Source organism: Psammomys obesus, unplaced genomic scaffold, assembly GCF_907164565.1.
Source record: "Psammomys obesus unplaced genomic scaffold, mPsaObe1.curated_primary_1811, whole genome shotgun sequence".
NCBI classification, from domain to species: domain Eukaryota; kingdom Metazoa; phylum Chordata; class Mammalia; order Rodentia; family Muridae; genus Psammomys; species Psammomys obesus.
Window position 1 is genome coordinate 5,476,279 of NW_026589137.1, and position 16,138 is coordinate 5,492,416.

Here is a 16,138-nt window from a genome sequence, read left to right on the forward strand (position 1 = left end):
TGATATTTTAATATTGTATAACGAAATAATCAACCTTCAGAATGTCTGCATATTTGGGGAACCAACAATTTCCCAGTGACCCATGCTTTGTGTTTCCAAATCAAGTTTTAATAATTTGATTATGTATTTCAGTGCATTTTAATGTGACAGGTAATGAAAAATCCTGAGATATTGCTTCACATTCTACATTGTAAGTGAAGAAACTATCACTTGCTGAGTTCTAGCAAGATGTCAACCATTGCACAAATATCTAAACTAATGATAAAATATTTTCCTATATTGAAGATATCTATGTGATGTTGTATATGGTTTTCATAAATTAGATACAGAGGCATGCATGAAAATAACAGAACAAACACAATACAGACAGCAATACTTGGGCCTGAAGAGAATCACTTCCAAATCCAAAGATAAAGAATGTCAAAACAATGCCCTTCTTCCCACTGCTTTTATTTTTACAAACATAGTTATTGTCCAAAATCCATTTATTTAGTTTGTTGTTTATAAAATCTCTGTACAAATAATTTAATTTTTTCTTAAACTTTAATTTTTAACATAAGAAGTATTGATATAATATGAATTACTATATGTTTAAGAGTATAATATAATCTTGAGATTGAATAATTTGAAATTTGACATATTAATTGTCTAAGAAACTACTAGCAGTTTTATTCTTGATCTTCAAATAATCACTGAGGAGAGCTGATTCAGACCTTATACTTTCATTGTTGATTTCTCTGTCTTTCTAGATTTGTCTATTCTCTTTTGATGAGTTCAAGTTATTGTGTACTTAAACTTTTGTTATATTTTCCAGATGAGTTAAATATCTCATCATCATGTAATAAATGTTTTACAGAATATGTTTACCAAAATTTTATACTTAATAATAATGTTGTATAATACTTTTGTTGGTGTTTGAGAAAGACCTTTGTAAAAATTTTGCCTTTTACTTTATATACTTTATATCCTATATATAGCTGTGATATTTTTCTAATTCTGACAAGCTTTGACTATTTAAATTATTTGTAGTTTGTATGATCTGAGATATATTTGGTTTTAATTTTGCCATTTACTATCTTCATATATTTTCTTAATATATTTTTCTTTTTTATCCTTAATATATACCTTATATCCTTTTGGATTTGTTTATTTATCTATAATATTCTTTTTTAAATTTAAAAGTTGGGCATTTCTCTTTCATTCTTTTTGTTTCCTTTTAATGTACAAATTATACTTTATCATCAAAATATGTAAAGTATCATTTTAACTTTAAAACGTTATACTGGTATCTAATACCTTACATGTTAATTAATTTTACATGGAAAGAATATGAACTAAACTTTATAAGCACAATTTTGCATATATAGATTCATACGATTTTTTGTGATGAACTTCATGGCTTGTTATTTAAAGGTGTCTTGCTGTATATTCACAGACTGATCTACAATAGCTCTAACAAGACAGTCTTAAAAGTGATATAAACTTATTTGCTTGACTAATCCAGAAATAAAGTTTACTAGATTAATGAACCTACTCCCTTCTATCTGACCCTAGCCAATCAGGTCTCATCAGAACTGGCTGCATCATCTTCCTCTGTGTCCTAGCAAGGATGATAGGGGAAGAACAGGGAGGGTGGGTAATACTGGGAGGAGAGGGGAAGCTACAGCTAGGATACAAAGTGAATAAATTCTAATAAATAAATAAATAAATAAATAAATAAATAAATAAATAGGAAAAAGGCAATTAATGAACTGTAAAGAAAGGTATAGACCTTATTATAGTCTCCATCTGAATGTTTCAAAGAAACAAGGTTGAAGAGAAATTATTTCATGAGAGAAAATATAAGTTCAACTGGGTGAGAGAGAGGAGAGAGGAATAGAAACGTTCTAAGTTCCACCTAGTTAAAATTCTTGACATTAATATCAGCATGGCCAAAATAATTATGAATATCTTAAGTTTCCAAAATAACATTATCTTTTACCACTTTAAATATACTGAAACTTTTAAAAAAGGTAACAACTGTCCTTTTTTGTTGTTTAAGTAGAACTCACAAACTAAAATTCATGAGAAATAGTAAATTTTGTTTAATAAAAGCACAAATTTGTCTTTCTCCTTCTGGGATACTTCACTCAGAATGATCTTTTCTAGATCCCACCATTTGCCTGCAAATTTCATGATTTCCTCCTTTTTGATTGCTGAGTCGTATTCCATTTTGTAAAAATGCCACAATTTCTGTATCCATTCCTCCGTTGATGGACATCTGGGTAGTTTCCAGGTTCTGGCTATTACAAATAAAGCTGCTATAAACATGGTTGAGCAAATGTCCTTGTTGTGTAGTTGAGCAAATTTTGGGTATATACCTAGCAATGGTATAGCTGCCTCTTGAGGAAGCACTATTCTTAATTGTCTGAGAAAGCACCAGATAGTCTTCCAAAGTGGTTATAACAGTTTACATTCCCACCAGCAGTGGAGGAGGGTTCCCCTTTCTCCACAACCTCTCCAGCATGTGTTGTCACTTGAGTTTTTCACCTTGGCTGTTCTGATGAGTGTAAGGTGAAATCTCAGGGTTGTTTTGATTTGCATTTCCCTAATGGCTAATGAGGTTGAGCATTTCTTTAAGTGTTTCTCTGCCATTTGATATATACTCATTCATATAGACCTATAAGATATGATAAACATAATGAAATCTATACACCTAAAAAAAGATAATCAAGAAAGCTGACATGGGGTAAGATGATCAATCCTCATTTAGAAAGACAAATGGGATGTGCATTGAATGTATGACAGGAGTCTACTGCAGAAGGCATCTGAAAGACCCTACCTAGCAGTGTTTCAAAGCAGATACTAAGACTCATAACCAAACCTTCGGCAGAGTACAGGGAATCATATGAAAGAAGGGGAGTTAGTATGATGTGGAAAGGATAGGAACACCACAAGGATCAAATATATCTGGGCAGAGGGTCTATTCTGAGACTGACACTCAAGCAAAGACCATGTATGGATATAAGCTAGAACCTCTGCTCGGATGTAGCCCGTGGTAACTCAGTAACCAATTGGTTTCCCATAGTATGAGGAACAAGGACTATTTCTAACAGGAACTCAATGGCTGGTTCTTTGACCTTCCCACCCCCCATGGAGGAGCAGTCCTGTTAGGCCACAGAGGAGGACTTTGCAGCCAGTCCTGAAGATACCTGATAAAACAGGGTCAGATGGAAGGAGAGGAGTTCCCCCCACAATCAGTGGACTTGGAAAGGGGCAGGGAGGAGATGAGGGAGGGAGGGTGGGATTGGGAGGGAATGAGGGAGCGGGATACAACTGGGATACAGAGTTAACAAAATGTAACTAATAAGAAAAATTTTAAAAAAGCACAAATTTATGTAAGTTTACTTCATGCCAATTCGAACTACATTATTATTTTTCTACTGAAAACTTGCATATGGAATATGTAAAAATTAGTAGGACAAATATTCTGGAACAGTCTTTCTTTTCATAGATTTCAATGTTATATTTTAAATTTTTAATGTTTCTTTTAACTTTGTAACCATCAAAGAATTTTGTATCTGTGTTGCAGAATCCATTGGTATATTAGTATAAAAAGTAATTTAGCTATACAAATCGAAAGCTTAGGCTTTTGTATCCATATGCATTATAAAACTTTCATTATTTTTAACCTAAATATCAGATATGTAGGTTAAGAATAATTACTCGACAGCCTGTTCATATGCAAATGTTACCAGTCGATGTCTGTAGGTTGTTCACAGTACATAATCCGAAGGTATTGAGCATAGCCTCTGCAATTCTATGGCCAGGTATTTACCTATTGATATTGCCCAAACGATAGCAATCTTCATGATGGCCTTAGTCCGTGAATTGAACCGGCTATGCTCAATAGGATTACGTATTGCTACATACCGGTCCAGCGATATGGCGCAGAGGTGCATGATGGACGCAGTTGAAAATAGCACATCTAGTGAAATCCAGACGGGGCACAAATACCTAGGTAATGGCCAGACATAATCTGAAAAAGAGCAAAGAGAAGATAAAAACATCTTAACAAACTGTATTGACTACACTTTTCCACTTTGTTTACTTATTTCCTTTCCACATCATTTTAAAGACAGTGAAATTTCAGAATTCTTCTTAGTGATGATAACATCAGTGTTATAATCTTTTAATACAGTATGCTTAATATAATATAAAAGTAGCCACTTCAACAAGTATAACTCCAAGGCATTTAGTAGCCTCAAAATATTATACCGTACTTGACTTCCTTCTAAGTTTGGAACATTTCATCATTCCAGATGAAAAACTCTATGCATTAGTCAGCAATAGGTTGCTGACTCCCTGAACCCCAGGCAATCTCTAGTCTGCTTGTTTTCATTACAGATTTACATACATTGGACATTTCATGTAGCTGGAATTATTTTTCATAGTAGGCTTGTTGATAATTATGTTGGGAGCTTATTCATACTCATCTACTTATTATTACTCGGTTCCTTTTAACAACATGTGAGTCATGTGAGAATTTTTAACTGCTCTCATAATTGCTTTTAAATTTCCTTTGTGGATTGTTTATTGTTGTGTATAGTACTGAAGATAATTTTAGTTTATTGATCCTGCGCTCTGTAACTTCGCCAAGCTCATTTATCATGTCCAGTTTTGGTGTGTAGATTCCTCATGATTTTCCATATATATGATCACAAATAGTTTTGTTTCTTTTCCAGTTTTCCCCCAAGTTTCATTCCTTTCCTCTTGTAGATTATTTAACTTTTCATAGGGTGACTATCTATTGTATTATTTACTTATCCTTTTGAAGATCTATTTTTATTTATTCTCATGTGCATACATGTATGCTGTCAAAGACCAGAGGAAGCCAGTAGATCCTCTGGAACTCGGAGTTACAAGTATTTATTGTGTTGTCTGGCATGGGTGCAGAAAACTGAAATCATATTCTCTGAGAGAACCTCAATTCCTCTTAAACCCTGAGCAATTTTTTTTTGCTCCCTATTTGTTAACCTTTCAATTCTACAAAAGAAAGTATGCACTTTGATGTCAAATTTTAGTGAATTGTGCCACTTATTTTTTTTTCTTAGTTCTTTTCACCAAAACTGTCAAATTTTCAAGGAGGTTTTGGATTTCTTAATTGTATATTTTCTTATTCTGTATTATGTTAATCATTTTGCTAGTTTGGCTAATCTAGCTCTTTTTCTCTAATTACTTAAGATATAAAGTTAGGTTAAGTTGTTGACAAAAAACAATTATAGCAAGCTTTTGTTTGAGCTATTGCACTTTCTAGCTCCCAGATTTGTGCTTGGTTCTCTTTTATAACTCTTTATTTGTTCTTTATTCATTGCAACATTGTTTCTCTTGTCTCCTTTAGTTCTTTGTTCATTATTTTCTTTAGCAGTTTGAGTAATTTAAGTTGTTGAATCTAGTCCCTGAGCACCAGTCCAACAAAATAAATTATCATCTTAACCCTACTATAGTCTGGTTCTTCTGAAATATTAACAAGCCTCTACAAAACTCTCTGTAGAGGAATATTGAATGGCAGAGAAACACTTAAAGAAATGTTCAACATCATTAGCCATTAGGGAAATGCAAATCAAACAACCCTGAGATTTCACCTTACACCCATCAGAATGGCCAAGATGAAAAACTCAGGTGACAACACATGCTGGAGAGGTTGTGGAGAAAGGGGAACCCTCCTCCACTGCTGGTGGGAATGTAAACTTGTACAAACACTCTGGAAATCAATCTGGCACATTCTCAGACAACTAGGAATAGTGCTTCCTCAAGATCCAGCCATATCACTCCTAGGCATATATCTAAAAGAGGCTCAAGTGCACAATAAGGATATATGCTCAACCATGTGTGTAGTAGCTTTGTTTGTAATAGCTAGAAGCTGGAAACAGCCCAGATGGCCCTCAACTGAAGACTGGATGTAGAAGTTGTGGTACATCTACACAATGGAGTACTACTCTGCAATGAAAAATAAGGAAATCATGGAATTTGCAGGTAAATGTTGGGACCTGGAAAGGATCATCCTGAGCGAACTGTCCCAGAAGCAGAAAGACACACACGGTATATACTCACTCATATAGACATAGAACATAGGATAAATCTACTAAAACCTGTGCATCTAAAGAATTTAATTAAGAGAGAGGACCCTGACTAAAACGCTCATTCCCCATCCCGAAAGGCAAAGAGGACAGACATCAGAAGAAGAAAACAGGAAACAACCTGGAAACTTGCCACAGAGAGCCTCTGAAAATGGTTTTCTAAGTAAAGAGATCCAGCAAACAAGCTATAGTGTTCATCATAATATGTAGTAAAATAGACTTTAAATCAAAATTAATCAAAAAAGATGAGGAGGGACATTTCATTCTCATCAAATAAAAAAATCAAACAGGAGGATATAACAATCCTGAACATCAATGCCCCAAACACTAGAGTGCTTGGATTTATAAACTAAAAGTATTAAAGTTTAAATCATACATAGATCTGAATACCTTAATAGTGGGAAACTTCAACTCTCCATTCTCACCAAGTGACTGATCATCTAGACTGAAGCTAAATAGGAAAATAATGACGCTTACACCGATCCTAAATTAAAGGGACCTAATAAATCTCTACAGAACTTTTCACCCAAAAAGAGTATACCTTCTTTTCAGCACCTCACGGAATCCTCTCAAAAATTGACCATAGAGTCAGGCACAAAGCACATATCAACAGATACAAGAAGATCAAAATAATTCCTTGTATCCTATCAGACCACCATGGCTTAAAACTAGACCTCATCAACAACAGGAATAACAAAATAGCCTTCATACACATGGAAACTAAACAACCATCTACTTAATGAAAGCTTGGTCAGGGAAGAAATGAAAAAAGAAATTAGAGACTTCCTAAAAATCTATGAAAATGAAGGCACAACTTACCCAAACATATTGGACAAAATGAAATCAGTGCTAAGGAGAAAGTTCATAGCACTAAGTTTAACACATCTCATACAAGCAACTCAATGGCATACATAAAAGCCCTAGGGTGGAGAGGCGGACAGTAGACACACCCAAAAAGAGTAGATGATTAGAAATAATCAAACTCAGGGTTGAAATCAATGAATTAGAAACAAAGAAAAAATTCAAAGAATCAATGAAACCAAGAGCTGGTTCTTTGAGAAAATCAACAATATAAACAAACTTTTATCCAAACTAACCAGGAAGCAGAGAGAAATTATCCAAATCAGCAATATCAGAAACAAAAAGGGGAACATAACGACAGACACTGATGAAATCCAAAGAATCATTAAGACTTACTAAAATATCCTATATACCACAAAATTTGAAAATCTAAATGAAATGGACAATTTTTTGATAGAACCCATTTACCAAAATTAAATCAAGATCAGCTAAATAGATTAAATAATCCTATATCCCCCAAGGAAATAGAAGCAGTCATCAAAAATCTCCCTTCCAAAAAAATCCCAGGGCCAGATGGTTTCAGTGCAGAATTCTACCAGACCTTCAAAGAAGAGGTACCTCAAATTCTCTCCAAAGAATTCCACAAAATAGAAACAAAAGGAACTCTACGGAACACATTCTTCATAAAGCCACAGTCACCTTGATACCTAAAACAAACAAAGACCCAACAAAAAAGAGATCTTCAGACCTATCTCTCTTATGAACATTGATGCAAAAATACTTGTTAAAATACTTGCAAACTGAATCCAAGAACACATAAAAGAGATCATCTACCATGACCAAATAGGCTTCATTCCAGGAATGCAGGGGTGGTTCAATATAGGGGAATCCATCAATGTAATCCACCATATAAACAAATTGAAGGAAAAAAAAAAAACCACATGATCATCTACTTAGATGCCGAAAAAGCATTTTTACAAAATCCCCCACACATTAATGTTTAAAGTCTCAAAAAGATCAGGGATATAAGGCACATATCTAAACATAGTAAAGATAATATACAGCAAGCCTACAGCCAACATCAAACTAAACAGAGAGAAACTAACTCAATCCCACTGAAATCAGGCACAAGACAAGGCCGCCCACTGTCTCCTTATCTCTAAAGGAGATCAAGGGGAAACAAATCAGAAAGGAAGAAGTCGAAGTATCACTGTTTTCAGACGATGTGATAATATCCACGAGTCACCCCAAAAATTCAACCAGAGAACTCCTTCAGCTGATAAGCACCTTCATTAAAGTGTCTAGATACAAAATTGACTCAAAAAAAAATCAGTAGCCCTCCTGTATACCAAAGACAAAAGGGCTGAGAAAGAAATTATGGAAATAACATCCTTCCCAATAGTCACTAATAACATAAAGTACCTTGGTGTGACTCTAACCAAGCAAGTGAAGTACCTGTTAAAAAATTTTTCAAGTCTTTGAAGAACAAAGTTGAAGAAGATATCAGAAGATGAAATGATCTCCCATGCTCATGGATAATCAGTATTAACATAGCGAAAATGGTCATCCTGCTAAAACCAATCTACTGATTCAATGCAATTCCCATCAAAGTACCAACACAATTTTTTACAGACATTTAAATAACAATTCTCAATTTCATATGAAAAAAAACCCAAACAACCCAGAATTACTAAAACAGTCCTATACAATAAGAGATCTTCTGTAGGTATCTCCATCCCTGATTTCAAGCTGTACTACAGAGCATCAGCAATTAAAACTGTATGGTACTGGCATAGAAACAGACTGGTAGATCAATGGAGTCGAATAGAAGACCCAGAAAGAAACCCACACACCTATAGGTACTTAATTTTTGACAAAGAATCCAAAAATATACAATGGAAAAAAGAGAGCATCTGAAATGAATGGCGGTAGTCTAACTGAATCTCCAAATGTAGAAAAATGCACATATATCTGTACGTATCACTGTGCACAAAACTAAGGTCCAAGTGGATCAAAGACCTTAACATAAAACTAGACACACTAAATGTTAGAAAAAACATCTTCACCAACCCTATATCTGACAGAGGGTTAATATCTAGAATATATAAAGAACTCAAGAATTTAAACACAAATACATCATGTTATCCAATTAAAAATGGTGTACAAAGCTAAAGAGAGAATTCTCAATAGAGGAACAGCGAATGTCAAAGAAACACTTGAAGAAATGTTCAATATCTTTCATCATCAGAGAATTGCAAATCAAAACAACCCTGAAATTTCACCTTACACCCATCACAATGGCCGAGATCCCAAACTTAAGTAACCACACATGCTGTAGAAGATATGGACAAAGGGGCACTCTCCTCCATTACTGGTGAGGATGTAAACTTTTACAACCACTTTGGAAATAATTCTGGCACTTTCTCAGAAAATTAGAAATAGTGCTACCTCAATATTCAGCTATACCACTCCCAGACATATATCCAAAATAAGCTCAAGTATACAAGAAGTACATTTGCTCAACCATGTTTGAACCAGCTTTATTCATAATAGCCAGAATCTAGAAACAGCCCAGATACCCCTCAATGGAGGAATGGTTACAGAAATTATAGTGCATTTCCACAATGGAATACTACTCATCAATTAAAAACAAGGAAATCATGAAATTTGTAAGCAAATAGTGGGAAGTAGAAAGACTCATTCTGAGTGAGTTAACACAGAAGCAGAAACACAGATGAGTTAACACAGATGGTATATACTCACTCATAAGTAGATATTAGACTTATAACATAAAATAAACATACTAAAATCTGTATGCCTAAAGAACCTAAGCAAGAAGTAGGACATTAGGGAATGTGCTCAAGCCTCATTCTGAAAGTCAAAGTGGACAATTATTTGAAGAGGAATAAATCAGGGAATAGGACAGTAGTTTACCACAGAAGGTCTCTGAAAGACTCTACCCAACATGGAAATAAAGCAGATGTTGAGATACATAGTCAAACTTTGGGCAGAGTTCAGGGATTCTTATGAAAGTAGGGGGAGATAGAGAGGCTTGAAGGAGACAGGAGTTCCACATGGCAACCAACAAAACCAACAATCTGGGCACTGGTGTCTTTGTGGAGACTGATGGTCCAAACAAGGACCATGTATGAAGATAACCTAGAACCCCTGCTCAGTTGTAGTCCACAACAGCTCTGTCTCAAAGTAGGTTCCCTAGTAAGGGGAAAGGATCTATCTCTGACATGAACTCAGTGGCTTTGTCTTTGGTCACCTCCCATTGGTGGGGACAGCCTTTCCAGGCCACAAAGGAAGGCAATGCAGCCAGTCCTGACGAGACCTGATAGGCTAGGGTCAGATGAAAGGGTAAAAGGACCTCCCCTAATAGTGGACTAGGGAAAGATTGTAGGATGGTAATAGGGAGGGAGGGTGAGACTGGGAGGAGATTATGGAGAGGGGAACAGCTGGGATACGAAGTGCATAAATTTAAATAAATAAACAAATAAATAAATAATAATTTTTAAATGTCTTAAATTTACAAAAGTGAAATAATTTCCTATATTCGATCTTATTGTAATAGTATTAACTAGAAAGAAATATCAAACTAAACTACAGAAACTTTCACAGACTAATAGAGATTAATTAGCACACAAGTGAATGTTGTACAGGTCGCTGAAGAAAAAAGACATTTTAAAATTCATATATTAAAAATGCCAACATCAAAACTTTAAAACACTTTAAATATATTATAGACAAATAACATTCATTAATATAAATGCAAAATTCCAATCACAATATTAGAACATGGTTCAGAAAAATACCCCCAAATCTAATACATCATGGCAAAACAACTGTAATTGTAATAATGAAATGGTAATTCAACTCTGTAAAATATAAGAGATAATCTATTATGTTAATGATTGTGAAAAATGCTGTTTTGTAGATACTGAAAAATTATTTGAATATACAAAAGTCATTCTAAAAATTAAAATTTACTTATATATAGATATTACTTCCTTAAATTTGATAATTTACTCCAAAATAAAATAACTTATGAAACTGACTGAAAAATTTAGATAATTCAACTTAATTCCATCAGATTCAAGAACTTAAGAGTGTACTACCTTTCATCTTTTATTATTATGCACTTTTTTTGCCTTTATAAAGCTTAAACCATGTTCCCTCTAAGTGCTGGATGAATACTCAAAGAATGAGTTTCATGGCTGTCCCTGTATCATTCATTGCTTTATTTATTTTGTTAGATATCTAGCTAGTTTGTGAGTATATATGTGGGGCTGGCACTTGACATGGTAACATGTGGAGGATAGAAAATAATTTTTTTGGTCTATTTTCTTCTTTTAATCAGAGGTGCTCAGAGATTAAACTCAATTGGTCAATCTTAGTCCTAAGTGTTCTTATATGGTTAGCCATATTGCAAGCCCCTGTAAGTATTTTGTTAATTTTTACTGAGATGCATATTTAAATAACATGTTTAGCTTTGGAAAACAAGAGATGAAATTATCTCTGAATTTATGTGCTTGTATGCCCAGTAAATCTGAAACTTGTAAAAACAATAAGTTCAGTAAGAATAAATTATTGTTTGTCTGTATATATGGAAAATAAAAATAATATGAGGTTTTAATTGTACAAGAGCAAATACTAGAAACAGAAAAGTGGGTAAAATTTAATACAGCCACACATTTCATAAAAATTCTTATTTGAATTTTTGCAAGATAAATACAAAATCTATATTTTTTACTTTTACTCTTTACATAGTCATGGATCTTATAGAAAATATAAATCTATGTCTAACCATGTAAGAAATTATACTGTTATTAGTTTTATGTGAAAAGAATCTAATTAATATATTTACTTGTGACTACAAATAAATTTGAAAACTACACATTGATCATATTTAAATTTTTGGTAAGTAAATGCTTATTTCACAAAATATTTCATGAGGCAAGCCTAATCTTGAAGATATATTGTAAATGTATATTATTATATATAATAAATAAGTCCCTTGGTTATATCTTCAAAATATTGAGTAGCATAACACTGTCTCTTGCAATCATTCCCATTCCCCTTTGTAACTTGGGTTCTTGCTTGAAATTAGGATGTTTCTATCCTATTTACAATTATTGAATCCTCCCTGAACTCCTGATATGAGGTATAAGACTTCCGACTTATTGACCCATTTCTACTTCTACTTTTCACTCTATACATGGCATTATTTCAATGAGTAAGAATTGGATTCTCTCATTCTCTGGGTATTCTGCCCCTGAATTCCCTAAATAAAAATGTCCATTCATCAAAACTTTCTATACTAACTTAATGCTAAGAGAAGTTGACACAAGTTTTGAAGCACTGCCTGTTTGTCCAAAGGAATTTCTGGAGATTTGGCTATTCCTTTTGCTGGCTCCTATGGCTCAAAGCAAAGCTCCTATCCCTGACTTTACAGATCCACTTGCATACACATTCTCTCTTGTGAGCTAAAGTTATAGCAGTCAGTTGTTACTCTCTAATAAATATTCCCATCAAAGTCTTCCTAGAGATGTAGCTCAACATCTCTGTTTCCTTCACATATAAATTTTATGGTTCTTCAATCAAGTAGAATGTTATTTCCATTATACGTCATGATGAAGTTGGCCGAGAGATGGGATATCCTACATATGTAACCAGCCACCCCATCTTAGTATGAAGTAGGGATTTCCTGGCAGCACTAAGGAGAATGTTCAACCTTCCTGTCCATGTGAAGGTCAACTGCTGCACCTTGAACTTCCATTCTCTGTTGAAAGATTTGTCATTCTTTGATGTTTCTCTATGCAAATAAAGGCTTCTCTGAATTTAACATAAAGGCTTCTTCTGAATTTATCTTCTGGTCCTTATGAAATGGCATTGACCAGTGATAACCAAAATGATTAAGAAACCTGAAAATCAATAATCTACCCTTCTCTCCAATTGTTCTCCATATATCAGAACTATCAACTGTTGCAGACCTTTGAAATAATTCTCTCCCTAATTAAAGGTTCCATGATACTTTATGAGTTACCCTCTCTAAAAATACTCACAGTTTAAGCAACACTGACTGCTTGTTTCTTGAAACAATGTGCCCACAGGCTTCTTGCCCTATAGTAAAGTCAGTTCTATGGCTGGAAGAGTATACTGCACAGAAGTTTTTAGATAATGCACACAAAGATTAAGTTAGCCATTCGTTAATTATCAAAAATGTAGTGCTAAGCACCAACCTGAGCCTAGAGGCTGTGTCTCTATAATGTTATGACAAAACTTGGAAAAATTAGTGCTGTAAGGACAGAGTACATTAGCTGTCTTCTTCTAGCTGGGAAAACTGCCTGCTGTGCCTACTCAAATCTCAGCTCTGAGGACTTTGTGGCATTTATAAGTTGTCATCCTACAGTTCCACTAGGAATGCACACCTGGGTTGTTCATTATGATCTAAAAATGACTTTTTCAAAGTATCCTCTATTTGCCTCACTGAAACTGAGTTTGAAAACTCTAAGGCTTTATATATGAATTTAATATTTTATTATTTTTGATAATTGTGTTCATTGGTTTTTGATCATGTTCAGCTCCTTCCCTCATCTTTTCCCTTATCTCTTCCCATTCCACACTCATCCAACTTTGTGTCCTCATTTTTAGAAATCCATCAAGTGCCATTAAGCCTGCCTTAACAGTAAGGAAAAGTAATTCTTCCCCTCCCCCAAACCATGATTGTTTGATTAAGCTACTTCCATTCAAACAAACTACAAGCCATTCGCTATGGACTTAATGATACAAAATTTTATTTCTTTATTCATATGTAATTTTCAGAGTGGTTTGTTGCATATAAGGAAAAAATCACAAACTTTCCAATCTGTGCCTTTCCAAGTATATTTTAATGATAGTTTCAGCTAGGTTTGTATGATATAGGCTCACTTCTTCATTAGCTGAAAAAAATGAAATAATACAGAAAATGATATAAGAATTATGACTTTAATTTTGTGTTTCTTTATTTTCTTGTTTTGGGATTTAGCTGAAGCTTATTACACTAAGAACACTGATGACTACATTTTTGAAAAGAAATTATTTGTATATATTGATGATATGGGGAGAGTTCTAAGTCAACAGAAAAGGAGGAATGGGAACAAGACTAATTCAATCATCTTGGAGATTAGAATTCATACTCAGATTTGGGTGTTTTTCTTAAACAAGCTGTCTGACTGTGTTTTGGTAGCAGTAGCAACAATTCTCTTGCTAGGGAGACAGGGAGCTAGGGAGCTAGGGAGACAGGGAGACAGCAGCATGACTTACAGCGTTCAGGCCCCTACACTCTATGAAGCAGAGTGAGAAGTCACTACCTGTGCCCCAGTCAAGCCTGGCCATCTATCACCAATAAGCTAATAAAGAGATCCAAGTTCAAATTTAAAGGAGAAAAGGAGATTTAATCAATGTGGCCATATTGGGAAGAGGGGTAACAAGATGAACCAAACCCTTCAAGTCCATCTTTGAGCCCTGAAGCGAGAACAAGTTTCAAATAAAGAGCCAAAGATATGCACACGTAAAGAGTCCCAGTCAAGATATACTTCTGCCCACTATTGATCCATCATATTATGGGCTTCAGTCTTCTCATATAAAGTGGTCTGAGAAGTTATGAGAACTGTTTGAAGTCTCTAGGATACTAGTTCCTCTTCTGCATGGAGCCCTTTCATCCTCCCAGCATAAGATTTCTGGAGAAATTTTCATTTGGGTCCATGTTCTAACAGTGCATTAGTCAGATTGAGAAACTCAAGTGTCTTTCTAGAACATCTTCATTGCTGCCAGACCAGTTATAATTTCCCTCTTTCTGTTTCAGCACTTCCATCTTGAGGCAGAGATTGTCTATGTCTGAAACAAATGTAATAAACCTGAAGAATATAACTCCATTTTGAAATAAAGATTTTGACTGGGAACTGAATTCAGGTACCAGGAAATATCACAGAATGTACACCTGGCAGAAAACAAAGTTAACTCTCCTAGCAACAGCTCCAGGAAATACAACAGAATAAATGCTTCATAGAAAATAGAGACAAATTCCCTGGCAATAATCAATGGAAATCAGTTGAGAATCGGGTGGGAAAATTCTCTCCAATGTTTCAGATGTGGTTTAGAAAAATAGTCATTGTGATTATATGCCTTAGCCATTGTGATTGTGTGCCTCAGAAAAAGGTCACCCCGCCCTGCTAAACTTCACCCAATTCTGTAATGCCAAGGCTTGTGTCCCCCTGCTTGATGCCATGGAAACCCCCTGCTCACAGACTTTCCCTTTAAAAATCCTGTTCACTCAGAGCTCGGGGTCCCACTTCTCTACTGCTGTGTCAGAGAGATTTGGGGCCCGAGTTCGATCCCTCTTGTAATAAAGCTCTCTTGCTATTGCATCAAGTCACCTCCTGGTGGTCTCTGAGGGTCCCGTGAACCTGGTATAACAAACCAAAGTACCAAGAAATTTTCTGTCAGATACACATTTATTTTAGTGATAGAAATAAATACCTATAAATTATGGTCTGAATTTATTCCATGATATGTATTATAATATGTGAATAGTATATATATTAAGTTAAGTTAAAATTAAAATTTAAGTTCCTACAGGTATTTTTTAGTCACTAGGGTGTACAAGGCATGGCTTCAGTTTGGATTAGAATACTACATGCTTTCCTTAATTTGCTGTAATTTTAGTAATAACTGAATAGCCACAAATGACTAAGTTTTCTATGATTTGTTGACTTTGATTTTTTTTTGCCAGACTGACTCCTTTGAAATAGTCCTTTGCAATAACTCTTCATTCTCTTCTAGTGAAACTCCTACACAAAAGACCCAGGTAAATAGTACTTCATTTGGGTATCCCTTTCTGAAACTCCACCTATAATCAATATCCCCTTAATATGTCTTCCAACTGAACACTACATATATCTCTATCTTAGTACATTTATTGTACTACAATCTTCTCTTTATATTCCCTGATATACAGGAAAGTTTTGGAGAGTATATTCTTCTTGAGTGCTCTGTAATGTGTCCTGTACTATAGTGAACAGCCTAGGGACCAATACTTTCCTGCCTCATGATGTCATAATTCACCTTATTATTGACTTCATCTTTGCTCAGACTTTTAACCAATGAGAGTAGACCCAGTAGTGTATAATGACCTCCCTTCAACCAGCCGTCTTGGTCTCACTCTGGTCAGGCTG

At 34.7% G+C, this 16,138-nt stretch overlaps 1 protein-coding gene across 1 annotated transcript in view; it reads right to left on the bottom strand.

Moving 5' to 3' along the window:
* Htr2c (5-hydroxytryptamine receptor 2C) overlaps nt 1–16,138 on the bottom strand; it is a 355,498-nt gene that overhangs the window by 59,398 nt on the left and 279,962 nt on the right. Inside the window, exon 4 of the mRNA XM_055605002.1 lies at nt 3,818–4,018. Coding sequence (XP_055460977.1) covers nt 3,818–4,018 — 201 coding nt within the window. The remainder of the gene's footprint in view (nt 1–3,817; nt 4,019–16,138) is intronic.